At 42.1% G+C, this 16,036-nt stretch overlaps 1 protein-coding gene across 1 annotated transcript in view; it reads left to right on the top strand.

Moving 5' to 3' along the window:
• The window catches only part of LOC139764996 (uncharacterized), a 313,325-nt gene that overhangs the window by 64,065 nt on the left and 233,224 nt on the right, over positions 1–16,036 (top strand). The window contains exon 7 of the mRNA XM_071692047.1: positions 2,614–2,807. Coding sequence (XP_071548148.1) covers positions 2,614–2,807 — 194 coding nt within the window. The remainder of the gene's footprint in view (positions 1–2,613; positions 2,808–16,036) is intronic.

Below are 16,036 nucleotides of genomic sequence, written 5' to 3'. Positions count from 1 at the left end.
ATCACATGCTCACACAACTCCTGCTTCAGGAGTAGTGCTGCTCCTTCCTTAGCTCTTGTCCTCTTACCAACCCCTAACTTTACTCCGAAGATTTTCCCAAACCACTGTTCCCCTTTACCCTTAAGCTTCATTTCACTCAGAGCCAAAACGTTCAGGTTTCTTTCCTCAAACATACTACCTATCTCTCCTTTCTTCTCATCTTGGTTACATCCACACACATTTAGACACCCCAATCTGAGCTTTCGAGGAGGATGAGTACTCCCTGCTTGACTCCACCTTCTGTTTCCCTTTTTAGAAATTTAAATGGAAGGAGGGGCAGAGGGTTTCCAGCCTCCTTTAGTCACCTGCGACACGTGAGAAATACGTGGGAAGCATTCTTTCTCCCCTATCCCCCGGGAAAGGATATCCCTAAAGGATCTGTGAGGTGGAAATAGAGGGAATACGGGAGATGGAAGAGTACTCATTTAAGAGATTTTGTCAAAATGCTTGGCTTGTAGTGTTTGCTGCTTACTGCCAGAAAGTCTGGGGTTACAAAGAATGAGATGAGTGAGTTACTTGTTTTCAGTTTTCCTGTGTGAACTGGAGAAAAGTCAGCAGCCCATGCATGGGTGAGATAGAAAAGGCAGTTACTTGGGCTATAGGAGTGAAGGCTGACACTCACTGAATTCCTAGCTCACTACGCAGCTGTTGCCAACCCTTTTATTTATACCTTGGCAGATAGTTTGTACTGGTCATATTGTGTACGTGTAGGAAGAGAGGAAAGTGATTGGTTCTCAGTGAATGTAGGTTTGCGGCAGGGGTGTGTGATGTCTCCATGGTTGTTTAATTTGTTTATGGATGGGGTTGTTAGGGAGGTGAATGCAAGAGTTTTGGAAAGAGGGGCAAGTATGAATTCTGTTGGGGATGAGAGAGCTTGGGAAGTGAGTCAGTTGTTCGCTGATGCGACAGCGCTGGTGGCTGATTCATGTGAGAAACTGCAGAAGCTAGTGACTGAGTTTGGTAAAGTGTGTGAAAGAAGAAAGTTAAGAGTAAATGTGAATAAGAGCAAGGTTATTAGGTACAGTAGGGTTGAGGGTCAAGTCAATTGGGAGGTAAGTTTGAATGGAGAAAAACTGGAGGAAGTGAAGTGTTTTAGATATCTGGGAGTGGATCTGGCAGCGGATGGAACCATGGAAGCGGAAGTAGATCATAGGGTGGGGGAGGGGGCGAAAATCCTGGGAGCCTTGAAGAATGTGTGGAAGTCGAGAACATTATCTCGGAGAGCAAAAATGGGTATGTTTGAAGGAATAGTGGTTCCAACAATGTTGTATGGTTACGAGGCGTGGGCTATGGTTAGAGTTGTGCGCAGGAGGGTGGATGTGCTGGAAATGAGATGTTTGAGGACAATGTGTGGTGTGAGGTGGTTTGATTGAGTAAGTAACGTGAGGGTAAGAGAGATGTGTGGAAATAAAAAGAGCGTGGTTGAGAGAGCAGAAGAGGGTGTTTTGAAATGGTTCGGGCACATGGAGAGAATGAGTGAGGAAAGATTGAGCAAGAGGATATATGTGTTGGAGGTGGAGGGAATGAGGAGAAGTGGGAGACCAAATTGGAGGTGGAAAGATGGAGTGAAAAAGATTTTGTGTGATCGGGGCCTGAACATGCTTGAGGGTGAAAGGAGGGCAAGGAATAGAGTGAACTGGATCGATGTGGTATACAGGGGTTGACGTGCTGTCAGTGGATTGAGTCAGGGCATGTGAAGCGTTTGGGGTAAACCATGGAAAGCTGTGTAGGTATGTATATTTGCGTGTGTGGACGTGTATGTATATACATGTGTATGGGGGTGGGTTGGGCCATTTCTTTCGTCTGTTTCCTTGCGCTACCTCGCAAACGCGGGAGACAGCGACAAAGCAAAAAAAAAAAAAAAAATATTGCTTTCTGGTTGATGGCTACCTACTAGCAACTACCTATCAGCTACAACCTACCATAGGATAGAGTAAAGGAAGCTTAGAGGTGTTGAGTACCTAAACATGTTGGATGAGTGGTTTGGACACAGTAGAATTAACTGACTTGATGTGGCAGCATCATGTTGAAGTGGGCTGAATCACGGCATATTAATCAGTCAAGGTAACCATGAAGTGCTGTAGTGTGTGCGGTTTTTCTGTGGATGATGAGTTTTGGTTTTGATACACTATATTTTGTTTGTAGTTCTGCTTCACTAAAGTGGAAAAGCATTTAGCTATGAAAAACTTCTGCTCTAACTTGATATAAAGAAATGAAAGGAAATTTTGAAGGAGAAGGAAGTGAAAAAAAATATATTGGATCTCATAATTTGATTTCTTTATTTCAGTATACAAGGTTGTAGTGCATATAGGATATGAATTTCATTCTATGCCTAGTTGTAACAGAAATATCCTTTATTATTCATTGTATGGTTGTTGGTTATTGAGGGTTTTAGTGTGCTTGCAGAGTTATGATTTTCTTCCTATGGAGATGTGTTCATTAAACAGCTTTTATCTCATTGTATGTAATGTTCAGTGATGTAGAAACTGCACATATGAAATGAAATTGCAAATGAATCAACTCATTGGGTGGATATGAATAGCCTTTTGAATGATATGAAACAAATCTTTACAGGTATCTACCTGATCAAGGTGGATTTAGCCGGTTTGGGCCTGAACGGAAGAGCTGGAGGGACTTAAGTCCACATAAACCCAAGCCAGTAGGTGAGGTTGTTAAGGGGGAGGCTCCTGTACCAGATGCCGTACCTCTGGTGAATCAGCCTTTTATGTCATCTGTTAGAGAAAGAGCTGCTGCTTTTAATAATGCTGGTACGTTTGGTTTAGCATTTACTTTTTTTCATATGAGATTCTTTATGATCACTTATGCATTTATAGAAAAGCCATTTAAGTGATATTACAGTAGACTCCCCATTGAAAGCTGACTAATGGAAATTAAAAAGAAATTGTAGTGATGCTATATTTACAACAGACCAAGAAAATATTAATTGCCTTACACAAAAATGTACAGGTTGCACTGCTTTGAGTTTTTTTTCCCTAACCCACAAGTGGAAAATTTGTATGCTGTCCACAAACATACAATCTCCCCTTGCCACATTTAACACTTGGCAATACTTAACTCTCACAGCTCATTCTTCATAACTCTAGATGTTCAGGCCCCGATCACTCAAAATCTTTTTCACTCCATCTTTCCACCTCCAATTTGGTCTCCCACTTCTCCTCGTTCCCTCCACCTGTAACACATATATCCCCTTTGTCAATCTTTCCTCACTCATTCTCTCCATGTGACCACACCATTTCAAAACTCTCTCTTCTGCTCTCTCAACCACACTCTTTATTACCACACATCTCTCTTACCCTTTCATTGCTTACTCGATCAAACCACCTCACACCACATATTGTCCTCAAACATCTCATTTCCAGCACATCCATCCTCCTCCGCACAACTCTATCTATAGCCCACGCCTCGCAACCATATAACATTGTTGGAACCACTATTCCTTCAAACATACCCATTTTTGCTTTCCAAGATAACGTTCTCGACTTCCACACATTTTTCAACGCTCCCAGAACTTTTGCCCCCTCCCCCACCCTATGATTCACTTCGGGTTCCATGGTTCCATCCTCTGCCAAATCCACTCCCAGATATCTAAAACACTTCACTTCCTCCAGTTTTTCTCCATTCAAACTTACCTCCCAATTGACTTGTCCATCAACCTTACTGTACCTAATAACCTTGCTCTTATTCACTTTACTCTCAGCTTTCTTCTTTTACACACTTTACCAAACTCAGTCACCAGCTTCTGCAGTTTCACACCGGAATCAGCCACCAGCACTGTATCATCAGCGAATAACAACTAACTCACTTCCCAAGCTCTCTCATCCACAACAGACTGCATACTTGCCCCTCTTTCTAAAACTCTTGCATTCACCTCCCTAACAACCCCATCCATTAACAAATTAAACAACCATGGAGACATCACGCACCCCTGCCGCAAACCAACATTCACTGAGAACCAATCACTTTCCTCTCTTCCTACACGTACACATGCCATACATCCTCGATAAAAACTTTTCACTGCTTCTAACAACTTGCCTCCCACACCATATATTCTTAATACCTTCCACAGAGCATCTCTATCAACTCTATCGTATGCCTTTTCCATATCCATAAATGCTACATACAAATCCATTTGCTTTTCTAAGTATTTCTCACATACATTCTTCAAAGCAAACACCTGATCCACACATCCTCTACCACTTCTGAAACCACACTGCTCTTCCCCAATCTGATGCTCTGTACACGCCTCCACCCTCTCAATCAATACCCTCCCATATAATTTCCCAGGAATACTCAACAAACTTATACCTCTGTAATTTGAGCACTCATTCTTGTCCCCTTTGCCTTTGTACAGTGGCACTTTGCAAGCATTCTGCCAGTCCTTATGTACCTCACCATGAGTCATACATACATTGAATATCCTTTCCAACCAGTCAACAATACAGTCACCCCCTTTTTTGATAAATTCCACTGCAATACCATCCAAACCCGCTGCCTTGCCGGCTTTCATCTTCCACAAGCTTTTATTACCTCTTCTCTGTTTACCAAATAATTCTCCCTAACCCTCTCACTTTGCACACCACCTCGACCAAAATGCCCTATGTCTGCCACTCTATTATCAAACACATTCAACAAACCTTCAAAATACTCACTCCATCTACTTCTCACATCACCACTACTTGTTATCACCTCCCCATTATCTTCTTTTTCCCCGTTTAGAAAGTTAAAATACAAGGGCGGGAGGGTTTCTAGCCCCCTGCTGCCGTCCCCTTTAGTCACCTTCTACGACACACGAGGAATGCGTGGGAAGTATTCTTTCTCCCCTATCCCCAGAGATATAGATAGATAAGTTTTACTCAGTGAACTTACCTAAATGAAACCAACTTTAGACTTAATGTTATACATATGTTTATGAGGATCTATGAACATTTCTGAATATATATTCTCATGTATAATGTTCTTTGAAAAGAAAAGAGCAAAGAGCCAAGTGAATAATTTTCATTCAAAGATTGTCATTTGTTCTTGATGCTACTTAGCTCACACAGGAAATGGTGAGTATGTATGAAAAATAATGCTGAATATATTGGACATTGATATGCTGAGAGGGGCAGCTGTAGGGATGTCTCATCGCTATCTTGTCGAGGCGAAGGTTAAGATTTCTAGAGGTTTTCAAAAAGAAAAAAGAATGTTGGGGAGAATAGTGGTGAATGTGTTTAGATAATTCTTGCAAGGAGGGAGTGCAAATGACTGGGAGATATATAAACAAAAGCAGCAGGAGGTTAAGAGAAAGGTGCACAAGATGAAAAAGAGGGCAAATGAGAGTTTGGGTGAGAGAGTATCATTGAATTTTAGAAAGAATGAAAAGATGTTTTGGAAGGAGGTAAATAATGTGCATAAGACAAGAGAACAAATGGGAACATTGGTGAGGGGGGCAAAGGGGAGGTGATAACAAGTAGTGATGAAGTGAGAAGGAGATGGAGTGAGTATTTTGAAGGTTTGTTGAATGTGTTTGATGATAGAGTGGCAAATATAGGGTATTTTGGTTAGGGTGGTGTGCCAAGGTGAGAGGGTCAGTGAGTATATGGTGTGGGAGGTAAGTTGCTAGAAGCAGTGAAAAGTTTTTCCCGAGGATGTAAGGCATGTGTACGAGTGGGAAGAGAGGAAAGTGATTGGTTCCCAGGGAATGTCGGTTTGCAGCAGGGTTGAGTGATGCCTCCATGGTTGTTTAATTTGTTTATGGACAGGATGGTTATGGAGATGAATGCAAGAGTTTTGGAGAGAGGAGCAAGTGTGCAGTATGTTGTGGATGAGAGGGTTTGGGAAGTGAGTCAGTTGTTTGCTGATGATAGAGTGCTGGGGCTGATTTGGTTGAGAAACTGCAGAAGTTGGTGACCGAGTTTGGTAAAGTGTGTGAAAGACGAAAGTTGTGAGTAAATGTGAATAAGAGCAAGGTTATTAGGTATAGTAGGGGACAAGTTAAGTGGGAGGTAAGTTTGAATGGAGAAAGACTGTAGGAAGTGAAGTGCTTTAGATATCAGGAAGTGAACTTGGCAGTGGATGGAACTATGGAAGTGGAAGTGAGTCACAGGGTGGGGGAGAGGGCAAAGGTTGTGGGAGCATTGAAGAATGTGTGGAAGGCGAGAACGTTATCTCAGAGAGCAAAAATGGGTATGTTTGAAGGAATAGTGGTTACAACAACGTTGTATGGTTGTAAGGCATGGGCTATAGATAGGATTGTGGGGAGGAGGTTGGATGTGTTGGAAATGAAATGTTTGAGGACAATATGTGGTGTGAGTTGGTTTGATCGAGTAAGTAATGAAAGGGTAAGAGAGATGTGTGGTAATAAAAAGTGTGTGGTTGAGAGAGCAGAAGAGAGTGTGTTGAAATGGTTTGTTCCCATGGAGAGAATGAGTGAGGAAAGATTGACAAAGAGGATGTATGTGTCCAGAGGTGGAGGGAACGAGGTGAAGCGGGAGACCAAATTTGAGACGGAATGATGGATTGAAAAAGAACTTGAGCGATAGGGGCCTGAACATATAGGAGGGTGAAAAGCGTGCAAACAATAGAGTGAATTGGAACGAAGTGGTATACTGGTGTGGATGTATTGCCAATGGATTGAACCAGGGGATGTGAAGTGTCTGGAATAAACTATGGAAAGGTCTGTGGGGCTTGGATGTGGAAAGGGAGTTGTAGTTTCGGTGCATTACACATGACAGCTAGAGACTGAGTGTGAACGAATGTGGCTTTTTTTGTATTTTCCTAGCGCTACCTCTCTTGCACGCAGGCGGAGGGGGTTGCCATTTCATGTCTGGTGGAGTCGTGACGGGAATGGATGAAGGCAGCAAGTATGAATATGTACGTGTGTATATATGTATATGTCTGTGATTGTATATGTATGTATATGTTGAAATGTATAGGTATATATATGTGCGTTTATGGGCGTTTATGTATATACATGTGTATTTGGGTGGGTTAGGCCATTCTAAAGTCTCGTTTCCTTGCGCTACCTTGCTAACGTGAGACCAACTAAGTATAATAAATAAATAAAGGAGTAGCACTACTCCTGAAACAGGAGTGGTGGGAGTATGTGATAGAGTGTAAGAAAGTAAACTCTAGATTGATGTGGGTAAAACTGAAAGTGGATGGAGAGAGATGGGTGATTATTGGTGCATATGCGCCTGGGCATGAGAAGAAAGATCATGAGAGGCAAATGTTTTGGGAGCAGCTGAGAGAGTGTGTTAGTAGTTTTGATGCACGGGACTGGGTTATAGTGATGGGTGATTTGAATGCAAAAGTGAGAAATGTGGCAGTTAAGGGAATAAATGTAAATGGAAATGGTGAAGAGCTTGTAGATTTATGTGCTGAAAAAGAACTGGTGATTGGGAATACCTGGTTTAAAAAGAGAGATATACATAAGTATACGTATGTAAGTAGGAGAGATGGCCAGAGAGCGTTATTGGATTACGTGTTAATTGATAGGCACAGGAAAGAGAGACTTTTGGATGTTAATGTGCTGAGAGGTGCAACTGGAGGGATGTCTGATCATTATCTTGTGGAGGCGAAGGTGAAGATTTATAGAGGTTTTCAGAAAAGAAGAGAGAATGTTGGGGTGAAAAGAGTGGTGAGAGTAAGTGAGCTTGCGAAGGAGACTTGTGTGAGGAAGTACCAGGAGAGACTGAGTACAGAATGAAAAAAGGTGAGAACAAAGGAGGTAAGGGGAGTGGGGGAGGAATGGTATGTATTTAGGGAAGCAGTGATGGCTTGCACAAAAGATGCTTGTGGCATGAGAAGTGTGGGAGGTGGGCTGATTAGAAATGGTAGTGAGTGGTGGGATGAAGAAGTAAGATTATTAGTGAAATAGAAGAGAGAGGCATTTGGACGATTTTTGTAGGGAAATAATGCAAATGAGTAGATGTATAAAAGAAAGAGGCAGGCGGTCAAGAGAAAGGTGCAAGAGGGGGAAAACTGGGCAAGTGAAGTTGGGGTGAGAGAGTATCATTAGATTTTAGGGAGAATGAAAATATGTTTTGGAAGGAGGTAAATAAAATGTGTAAGACAAGCGAACAAATGGGAACTTCAGTGACGGGAGTAAATGGGGGGGTGATAACAAGTAGTGGTGATGTGAGAAGGAGATGGAGTGAGTATTTTTGAAGGTTTGTTGAATGTGTTTGATGACAGAGTGGCAGATATAGGGTGTTTTGGTTGAGGTGGTGTGCAAAGTGAGATGGTTAGGGAAAATGATTTGGTAAACAGAGAAGAGGTAGTAAAAGCTTTGCGGAAGATGAGGGCTGGCAAGGCAGTGGGTTTGGATGGTATTGCAGTGGAATTTATTAAAAAAGGGGGTGACTGTATTGTTGACTGGTTGGTAATGTTATTTAATGTGTGGTTGGTAATGTTATTTAATGTGTGTATGACTCATGGTGAGGTGCCTGAGGATTGGCGGAATGCTTGCATAGTGTCATTGTGCTAAGGAGATAAAAGTGAGTGCTCAAATTACAGAGGTATAAGTATTGTTGAGTATTCCTGGTAAATTATATGGGAGGGTATTGATTGAGAGGGTGAAGGCATGCACAGAGCATCAGATTGGGGAAGAGCAGTGTGGTTTCAGAAGTGGTAGAGGATGTTTGGATCAGGTGTTTGCTTTGAAAAATGTATGTGAGAAATACTTAGAAAAGCAAATGGATTTGTATATAGCATCTGAATCTGGAGAACGCATATGATAGAGTTGATAGAGATGCTCTGTGGCAGGTATTAAGAATATATGGTGTGGGAGGTAAGTTGTTAGAAGCAGTGAAAAGTTTTTATCGAGGCTGTAAGACATGTGTACGTGTAGGAAGAGAGGAAAGTGATTGGTTCTCAGTGAATGCAGGTTTGTGGCAGGGATGTGTGATGTCTCCATGTTTGTTTAATTTGTTTATGGATGGGGTTGTTAGGGAGGTGAATGCAAGAGTTTTGGAAAGAGGGGCAAGTATGCAGTCTGTTTTGGATGAGAGAGCTCGGAAAGTGAGTCAGTTGTTGTTCGCTAATGATGCAGTGCTTGTGGCTGATTCGTGTGAGAAACTGCAGAGGCTGGTGACTGAGTTTGGTAAAGTGTGTGAAAGAAGAAAGCTAATGGCTGATAGGAAATAATTATTCCCACCTCTGTCACATGGGTCACAGGTTTGATCCTGGATGTTGAAGGTTTGTATGTTCTATGAAGGTGTGCGTTTCTATGCGCTGTGTTCGTATTCATATATCTCCACATTGTACAGTTAGGTTCGGTAAAATGCTATCTGTCTTGCTTTCTTAGCGCTACCTCGTGCATGTGCGGTGGGAGGGGGCTGTCATTTCATTTGTGGCAGGGTGGCGACCTGAATGAATAAGGGCAGACAGTATGAATTATGTACATGTGTATATATGTAGATGTCTGTGTGTATATATGTATGTATACGTTGAGATGTATAGATATGTATATGTGCGTGTGTGGACGTGTATGTATATACATGTGTATGTGGGTGGGATGGGCCATTGTTTCGTCTGTTTCCTTGCGCTACCTTGCTAACACGGGAGACAGCCACAAATTATAAGAAATAGATAAATATATATTATTTGGGGTGTCTAAATGTGTGTGAATGTAACCAAGATGAGAAAAAAGGAGAGATAGTTAGTATGTTTGAGGAAAGGAACAAACCTCAAGGGTAAAGGTTTCCTTGCGCTACCTTGCTAACACGGGAGACAGCCACAAATTATAAGAAATAGATATTCAAGGTATGAGATGGTATGAATACTTACTGAATGGTCTACTTATTCTTTGTGTATATAGTAAACACAAAAGAAGTATAAAAGATTCTAGTATCTAGGATCTTTAAGATTGTGGTAAGATTTTTCCTGTATAATAAAGGTATTGATACAGTGGTTAAATTGATGAGAACTGCTATTGAGTTTGTGTAAATGAATTATACATTGCCTTTTTTCCATAGCCAAAGGTTGAACCATTATGTGACATTCATTTTTTTTTCATTCATTTCAAGCTAGAAGTTTCAGTTTTCTAAATTGTTTCTTACATTTTTCATATGTATATATATGTATGTGTGTGTGTGTGTGTGTATGTGCATATGTATGTGTATGTGTGTGTATGTGTATATGTATATATTTTTTTTTTTTTTATTTCATACTATTCGCTATTTCCCGCGATAGCGAGGTAGCGTTAAGAACAGAGGACTGGGCCTTTGAGGGAATATCCTCACCTGGACCTCTTCTCTGTTCCTTCTTTTGGGGAAAAAAAAAAAAAAAAAAACGAGAGGGGAGGATTTCCAGCCCCCCGCTCCCTTCCCTTTTAGTCGCCTTCTACGACACGCAGGGAATACGTGGGAAGTATTCTTTCTCCCCTATCCCCAGGGAATATATGTATATATATATGTATATTATCCCTGGGGATAGGGGTGAAAGAATACTTCCCACGTATTCCTCGCGTGTCGTAGAAAGCGACTAGAGGGGACGGGAGCAGGGGGCCAGAAATCCTCCCCTCCTTGTATTAACTTTCTAAAATGGGAAACAGAAGAAGGAGTCACGCGGGGAGTGCTCATCCTCCTCGAAGGCTCAGAGTGGGGTGCCTAAATGTGTGTGGATGTAACCAAGATGTGAAAAAAGGAGAGATAGGTAGTATGTTTGAGGAAAGGAACCTGGATGTTTTGGCTCTGAGTGAAACGAAGCTCAAGGGTAAAGGGGAAGAGTGGTTTGGGAATGTCTGGGGAGTAAAGTCAGGGGTTAGTGAGAGGACAAGAGCAAGGGAAGGAGTAGCAATACTCCTGAAACAGGAGTTGTGGGAGTATGTGGTAGAGTGTAAGAAAGTAAATTCTCGATTAATATGGGTAAAACTGAAAGTTGATGGAGAGAGGTGGGTGATTATCGGTGCATATGCACCTGGGCATGAGAAGAAAGATCATGAGAGGCAAGTGTTTTGGGAGCAGCTGAATGAGTGTGTTAGTGGTTTTGATGCACGAGACCGGGTTATATTGATGGGTGATTTGAATGCAAAGGTGAGTAATGTGGCAGTTGAGGGAATAATTGGTATACATGGGGTGTTCAGTGTTGTAAATGGAAATGGTGAAGAGCTTGTAGATTTATGTGCTGAAAAAGGACTGATGATTGGGAATACCTGGTTTAAAAAGCGAGATATACATAAGTATACTTATGTAAGTAGGAGAGATGGCCAGAGAGCGTTATTGGATTATGTGTTAATTGACAGGCGTGCGAAAGAGAGACTTTTGGATGTTAATGTGCTGAGAGGTGCAACTAGAGGGATGTCTGATCATTATCTTGTGGAGGCTAAGGTGAAGATTTGTATGGGTTTTCAGAAAAGAAGAGTGAATGTTGGGGTGAAGAGGGTGGTGAGAGTAAGTGAGCTTGGGAAGGAGACCTGTGTGAGGAAGTACCAGGAGAGACTGAGTACAGAATGGAAAAAGGTGAGAACAATGGAAGTAAGGGGAGTGGGGGAGGAATGGGATGTATTTAGGGAATCAGTGATGGATTGCGCAAAAGATGCTTGTAGCATGAGAAGAGTGGGAGGTGGGTTGATTAGAAAGGGTAGTGAGTGGTGGGATGAAGAAGTAAGAGTATTAGTGAAAGAGAAGAGAGAGGCATTTGGATGATTTTTGCAGGGAAAAAATGCAATTGAGTGGGAGATGTATAAAATAAAGAGACAGGAGGTCAAGAGAAAGGTGCAAGAGGTGAAAAAAAGGGCAAATGAGAGTTGGGGTGAGAGAGTATCATTAAATTTTAGGGAGAATAAAAAGATGTTCTGGAAGGAGGTAAATAAAGTGCGTAAGACAAGGGAGCAAATGGGAACTTCAGTGAAGGGCGCAAATGGGGAGGTGATAACAAGTAGTGGTGATGTGAGAAGGAGATGGAGTGAGTATTTTGAAGGTTTGTTGAATGTGTTTGATGATAGAGTGGCAGATATAGGGTGTTTTGGTCGAGGTGGTGTGCAGAGTGAGAGGGTTAGGGAAAATGATTTGGTAAACAGAGAAGAGGTAGTGAAAGCTTTGCGGAAGATGAAAGCCGGCAAGGCAGCATGTTTGGATGGTATTGCAGTGGAATTTATTAAAAAAGGGGGTGACTGTATTGTTGACTGGTTGGTAAGGTTATTTAATGTATGTATGACTCATGGTGAGGTGCCTGAGGATTGGCGGAATGCGTGCATAGTGCCATTGTACAAAGGCAAAGGGGATAAGAGTGAGTGCTCAAATTACAGAGGTATAAGTTTGTTGAGTATTCCTGGTAAATTATATGGGAAGGTATTGATTGAGAGGGTGAAGGCATGTACAGAGCATCAGATTGGGGAAGAGCAGTGTGGTTTCAGAAGTGGTAGAGGATGTGTGGATCAGGTGTTTGCTTTGAAGAATGTATGTGAGAAATACTTAGAAAAGCAAATGGATTTGTATGTAGCATTTATGGATCTGGAGAAGGCATATGATAGAGATGCTCTGTGGAAGGTATTAAGAATATATGGTGTGGGAGGCAAGTTGTTAGAAGTAGTGAAAAGTTTTTATCGAGGATGTAAGGCATGTGTACGTGTAGGAAGAGAGGAAAGTGATTGGTTCTCAGTGAATGTAGGTTTGCGGCAGGGGTGTGTGATGTCTCCATGGTTGTTTAATTTGTTTATGGATGGGGTTGTTAGGGAGGTAAATGCAAGAGTTTTGGAAAGAGGGGCAAGTATGAAGTCTGTTGGGGATGAGAGAGCTTGGGAAGTGAGTCAGTTGTTGTTTGCTGATGATACAGCGCTGGTGGCTGATTCATGTGAGAAACTGCAGAAGCTGGTGACTGAGTTTGGTAAAGTGTGTGGAAGAAGAAAGTTAAGAGTAAATGTGAATAAGAGCAAGGTTATTAGGTACAGTAGGGTTGAGGGTCAAGTCAATTGGGAGGTGAGTTTGAATGGAGAAAAACTTGAGGAAGTGAAGTGTTTTAGCTGGTGACTGAGTTTAGTAAAGTGTGTGGAAGAAGAAAGTTAAGAGTAAATGTGAATAAGAGCAAGGTTATTAGGTACAGTAGGGTTGAGGGTCAAGTCAATTGGGAGGTGAGTTTGAATGGAGAAAAACTGGAGGAAGTGAAGTGTTTTAGATATCTGGGAGTGGATCTGGCAGCGGATGGAACCATGGAAGCGGAAGTGGATCATAGGGTGGGGGAGGGGGCGAAAATTCTGGGGGCCTTGAAGAATGTGTGGAAGTCGGGAACATTATCTCGGAAAGCAAAAATGGGTATGTTTGAAGGAATAGTGGTTCCAACAATGTTGTATGGTTGCGAGGCGTGGGCTATGGATAGAGTTGTGCGCAGGAGGATGGATGTGCTGGAAATGAGATGTTTGAGGACAATGTGTGGTGTGAGGTGGTTTGATCGAGTGAGTAACGTAAGGGTAAGAGAGATGTGTGGAAATAAAAAGAGCGTGGTTGAGAGAGCAGAAGAGGGTGTTTTGAAGTGGTTTGGGCACATGGAGAGAATGAGTGAGGAAAGATTGACCAAGAGGATATATGTGTCGGAGGTGGAGGGAACGAGGAGAAGAGGGAGACCAAATTGGAGGTGGAAAGATGGAGTGAAAAAGATTTTGTGTGATCGGGGCCTGAACATGCAGGAGGGTGAAAGGAGGGCAAGGAAGAGAGTGAATTGGAGCGATGTGGTATACCGGGGTTGACGTGCTGTCAGTGGATTGAATCAAGGCATGTGAAGCGTCTGGGGTAAACCATGGATAGCTGTGTAGGTATGTATATTTGCGTGTGTGGACGTATGTATATACATGTGTATGGGGGGGGGGGTTGGGCCATTTCTTTCGTCTGTTTCCTTGTGCTACCTTGCAAACGCGGGAGACAGCGACAAAGTATAATAAATATAATATATAAGATGAATATATATTATTTGGGGTGTCTAAATGTGTGTGGATGTAACCAAGATGAGAGAAAAGGAGAGATAGGTAGTATGTTTGAGGAAAGGAATAAATCTCAAGGGTAAAGGGGAAAGAGTGGTTTGGGAATGTCTTGGGAGTAAAGTCAGGGGTTAGTGAGAGGGCGAGAGCTAGGAAAGGAGTAGCACTACTCCTGAAACAGGAGTGGTGGGAGCATGTGATAGAGTGTAAGAAAGTAAACTCTAGATTGATATAGGTATAACTGAAAGTGGATGGAGAGAGATGGGTGATTATTGGTGCATATGCACTTGGGCATAAGAAAGATCATGAGAGGCAAGTGTTTTGGGAGCAGCTGAGTGAGTGCATTAGTAGTTTTTATGCACGATACCCGGTTATAGTGATGGGTGATTTGAATGCAAAGGTGAGTAATGTGGTAGTTGAGGGAATAATTGGTATACATAGGGTGTTCAGTGTTGTAAATGGAAATGGCGAAGAGCTTGTAGATTTATTTGCTGAAAAAGGACTGGTGGTTGGGAATACTTGGTTTAAAGAGAAATATACATAAGTATACATATGTAAGTAGGAGAGATGGCCAGAGAGCGTTGTTGGATTACGTGTTAATTGATAGGTGCACGAAAGAGAGACTTTTGGGTGTTAATGTGCTGAGAGGTGCAACTGGAGGGATGTCACAAGATTATCTTGTGGAGGCTAAGGTGAAGATTTTTAGAGGTTTTTAGAAAAGAAAGGAGAATGTTAGGGTGAAGAGAGTGGTGAGAATAAGTGAGTTTAGGAAGGAGACTTGTGTGAGGAAGTGCTAGGAGAGACTGAGTACAGAATGGAAAAATGTGAGAACAAAGGATGTAAGGGGAGTGGGTGTGGAATGTGATGTATTTAGGAAAGCAGTGATGGCTTCCTCAGAAGATGCTTGTGGCATGAGAAGTGTGGGAAGTGGGCAGATTAGAAAGGGTGGTGAGTGGTGGGATGAAGAGGTAAGATTATTAGTGAAATAGAAGAGAGAGGCATTTGGACAATTTTTGCAGGGAAATAATGCAAATGAGTGGGAGATGTATAAAAGAAAGAGGCAGGAGGTCAATACAAAGGTGCAAGAGGCAAAAAAGAGGGCAAATGAGAGTTGGGGTGAGAGAGTATCATTAAATATTAGGGAGAATAAAGAGATGTGTTTGGAAGGAAGTAAATAAAGTGCGTAAGACAAGGGAACTAATGGGAACATCAGTGAAGGAGGCTAATGGGGAGGTGATAACAAGTAGTTGTGATATGAGATGGAGATGGAGTGAGTATTTTGAAGGTTTGTTGAATTTGCTTGATGATAGAGTGGCAGATATAGGGTGTTTTGGTCGAGGTGGTGTGCAAAGTGAGAGGATTAGGGAAAATGATTTGGTAAACAGAGAAGAGGTAGTAAAAGCTTTGTGGAAGATGAAAGCCGGTAAGGAAGTGGGTTTGGATGGTATTGCAGTGGAATTTATTAGAAAAGGGGGTGACTGTATTGTTGACTGGGTGGTAAGGTTATTTAATGTATGTATGACTCATTTTGAGGTGCCTGAGGACTGGCAGAATGCTTGCATAGTGCCATTGTACAAAGGCAAAGGGGATAAGAGGGAGTGCTTAAATTACAGAGGTATAAGTTTGTTGAGTACTCCTTGGAAATTATATGGGAGGGTATTGATTGAGAGGGTGAAGGCATGTACAGGCATCAGACTGGGGAAGAGCAGGGAAAATGATTTGGTAAACAGAGAAGAGGTAGTAAAAGCTTTGTGGAAGATGAAAGCCGGCAAGGAAGTGGGTTTGGATGGTATTGCAGTGGAATTTATTAGAAAAGGGGGTGACTGTATTGTTGACTGGTTGGTAAGGTTATTTAATGTATGTATGACTCATGTTGAGGTGCCTGAGGACTGGCGGAATGCTTGCATAGTGCCATTGTACAAAGGCAAAGGGGATAAGAGGGAGTGCTTAAATTACAGAGGTATAATGTTGTTGAGTACTCCTTGGAAATTATATGGGAGGGTATTGATTGAGAGGGTGAAGGCATGTACAGGCATCAGACTGGGGAAGAGCAGTGTGGTTTCAGAAGTGGTAGAGGATGTTTGG

The sequence above is a fragment of the Panulirus ornatus genome, chromosome 52 (assembly GCF_036320965.1).
Source record: "Panulirus ornatus isolate Po-2019 chromosome 52, ASM3632096v1, whole genome shotgun sequence".
NCBI lineage: Eukaryota > Metazoa > Arthropoda > Malacostraca > Decapoda > Palinuridae > Panulirus > Panulirus ornatus.
Note: the sequence above shows the minus strand (reverse complement) of the source record. Positions and strands in the feature narration are given on the sequence as shown.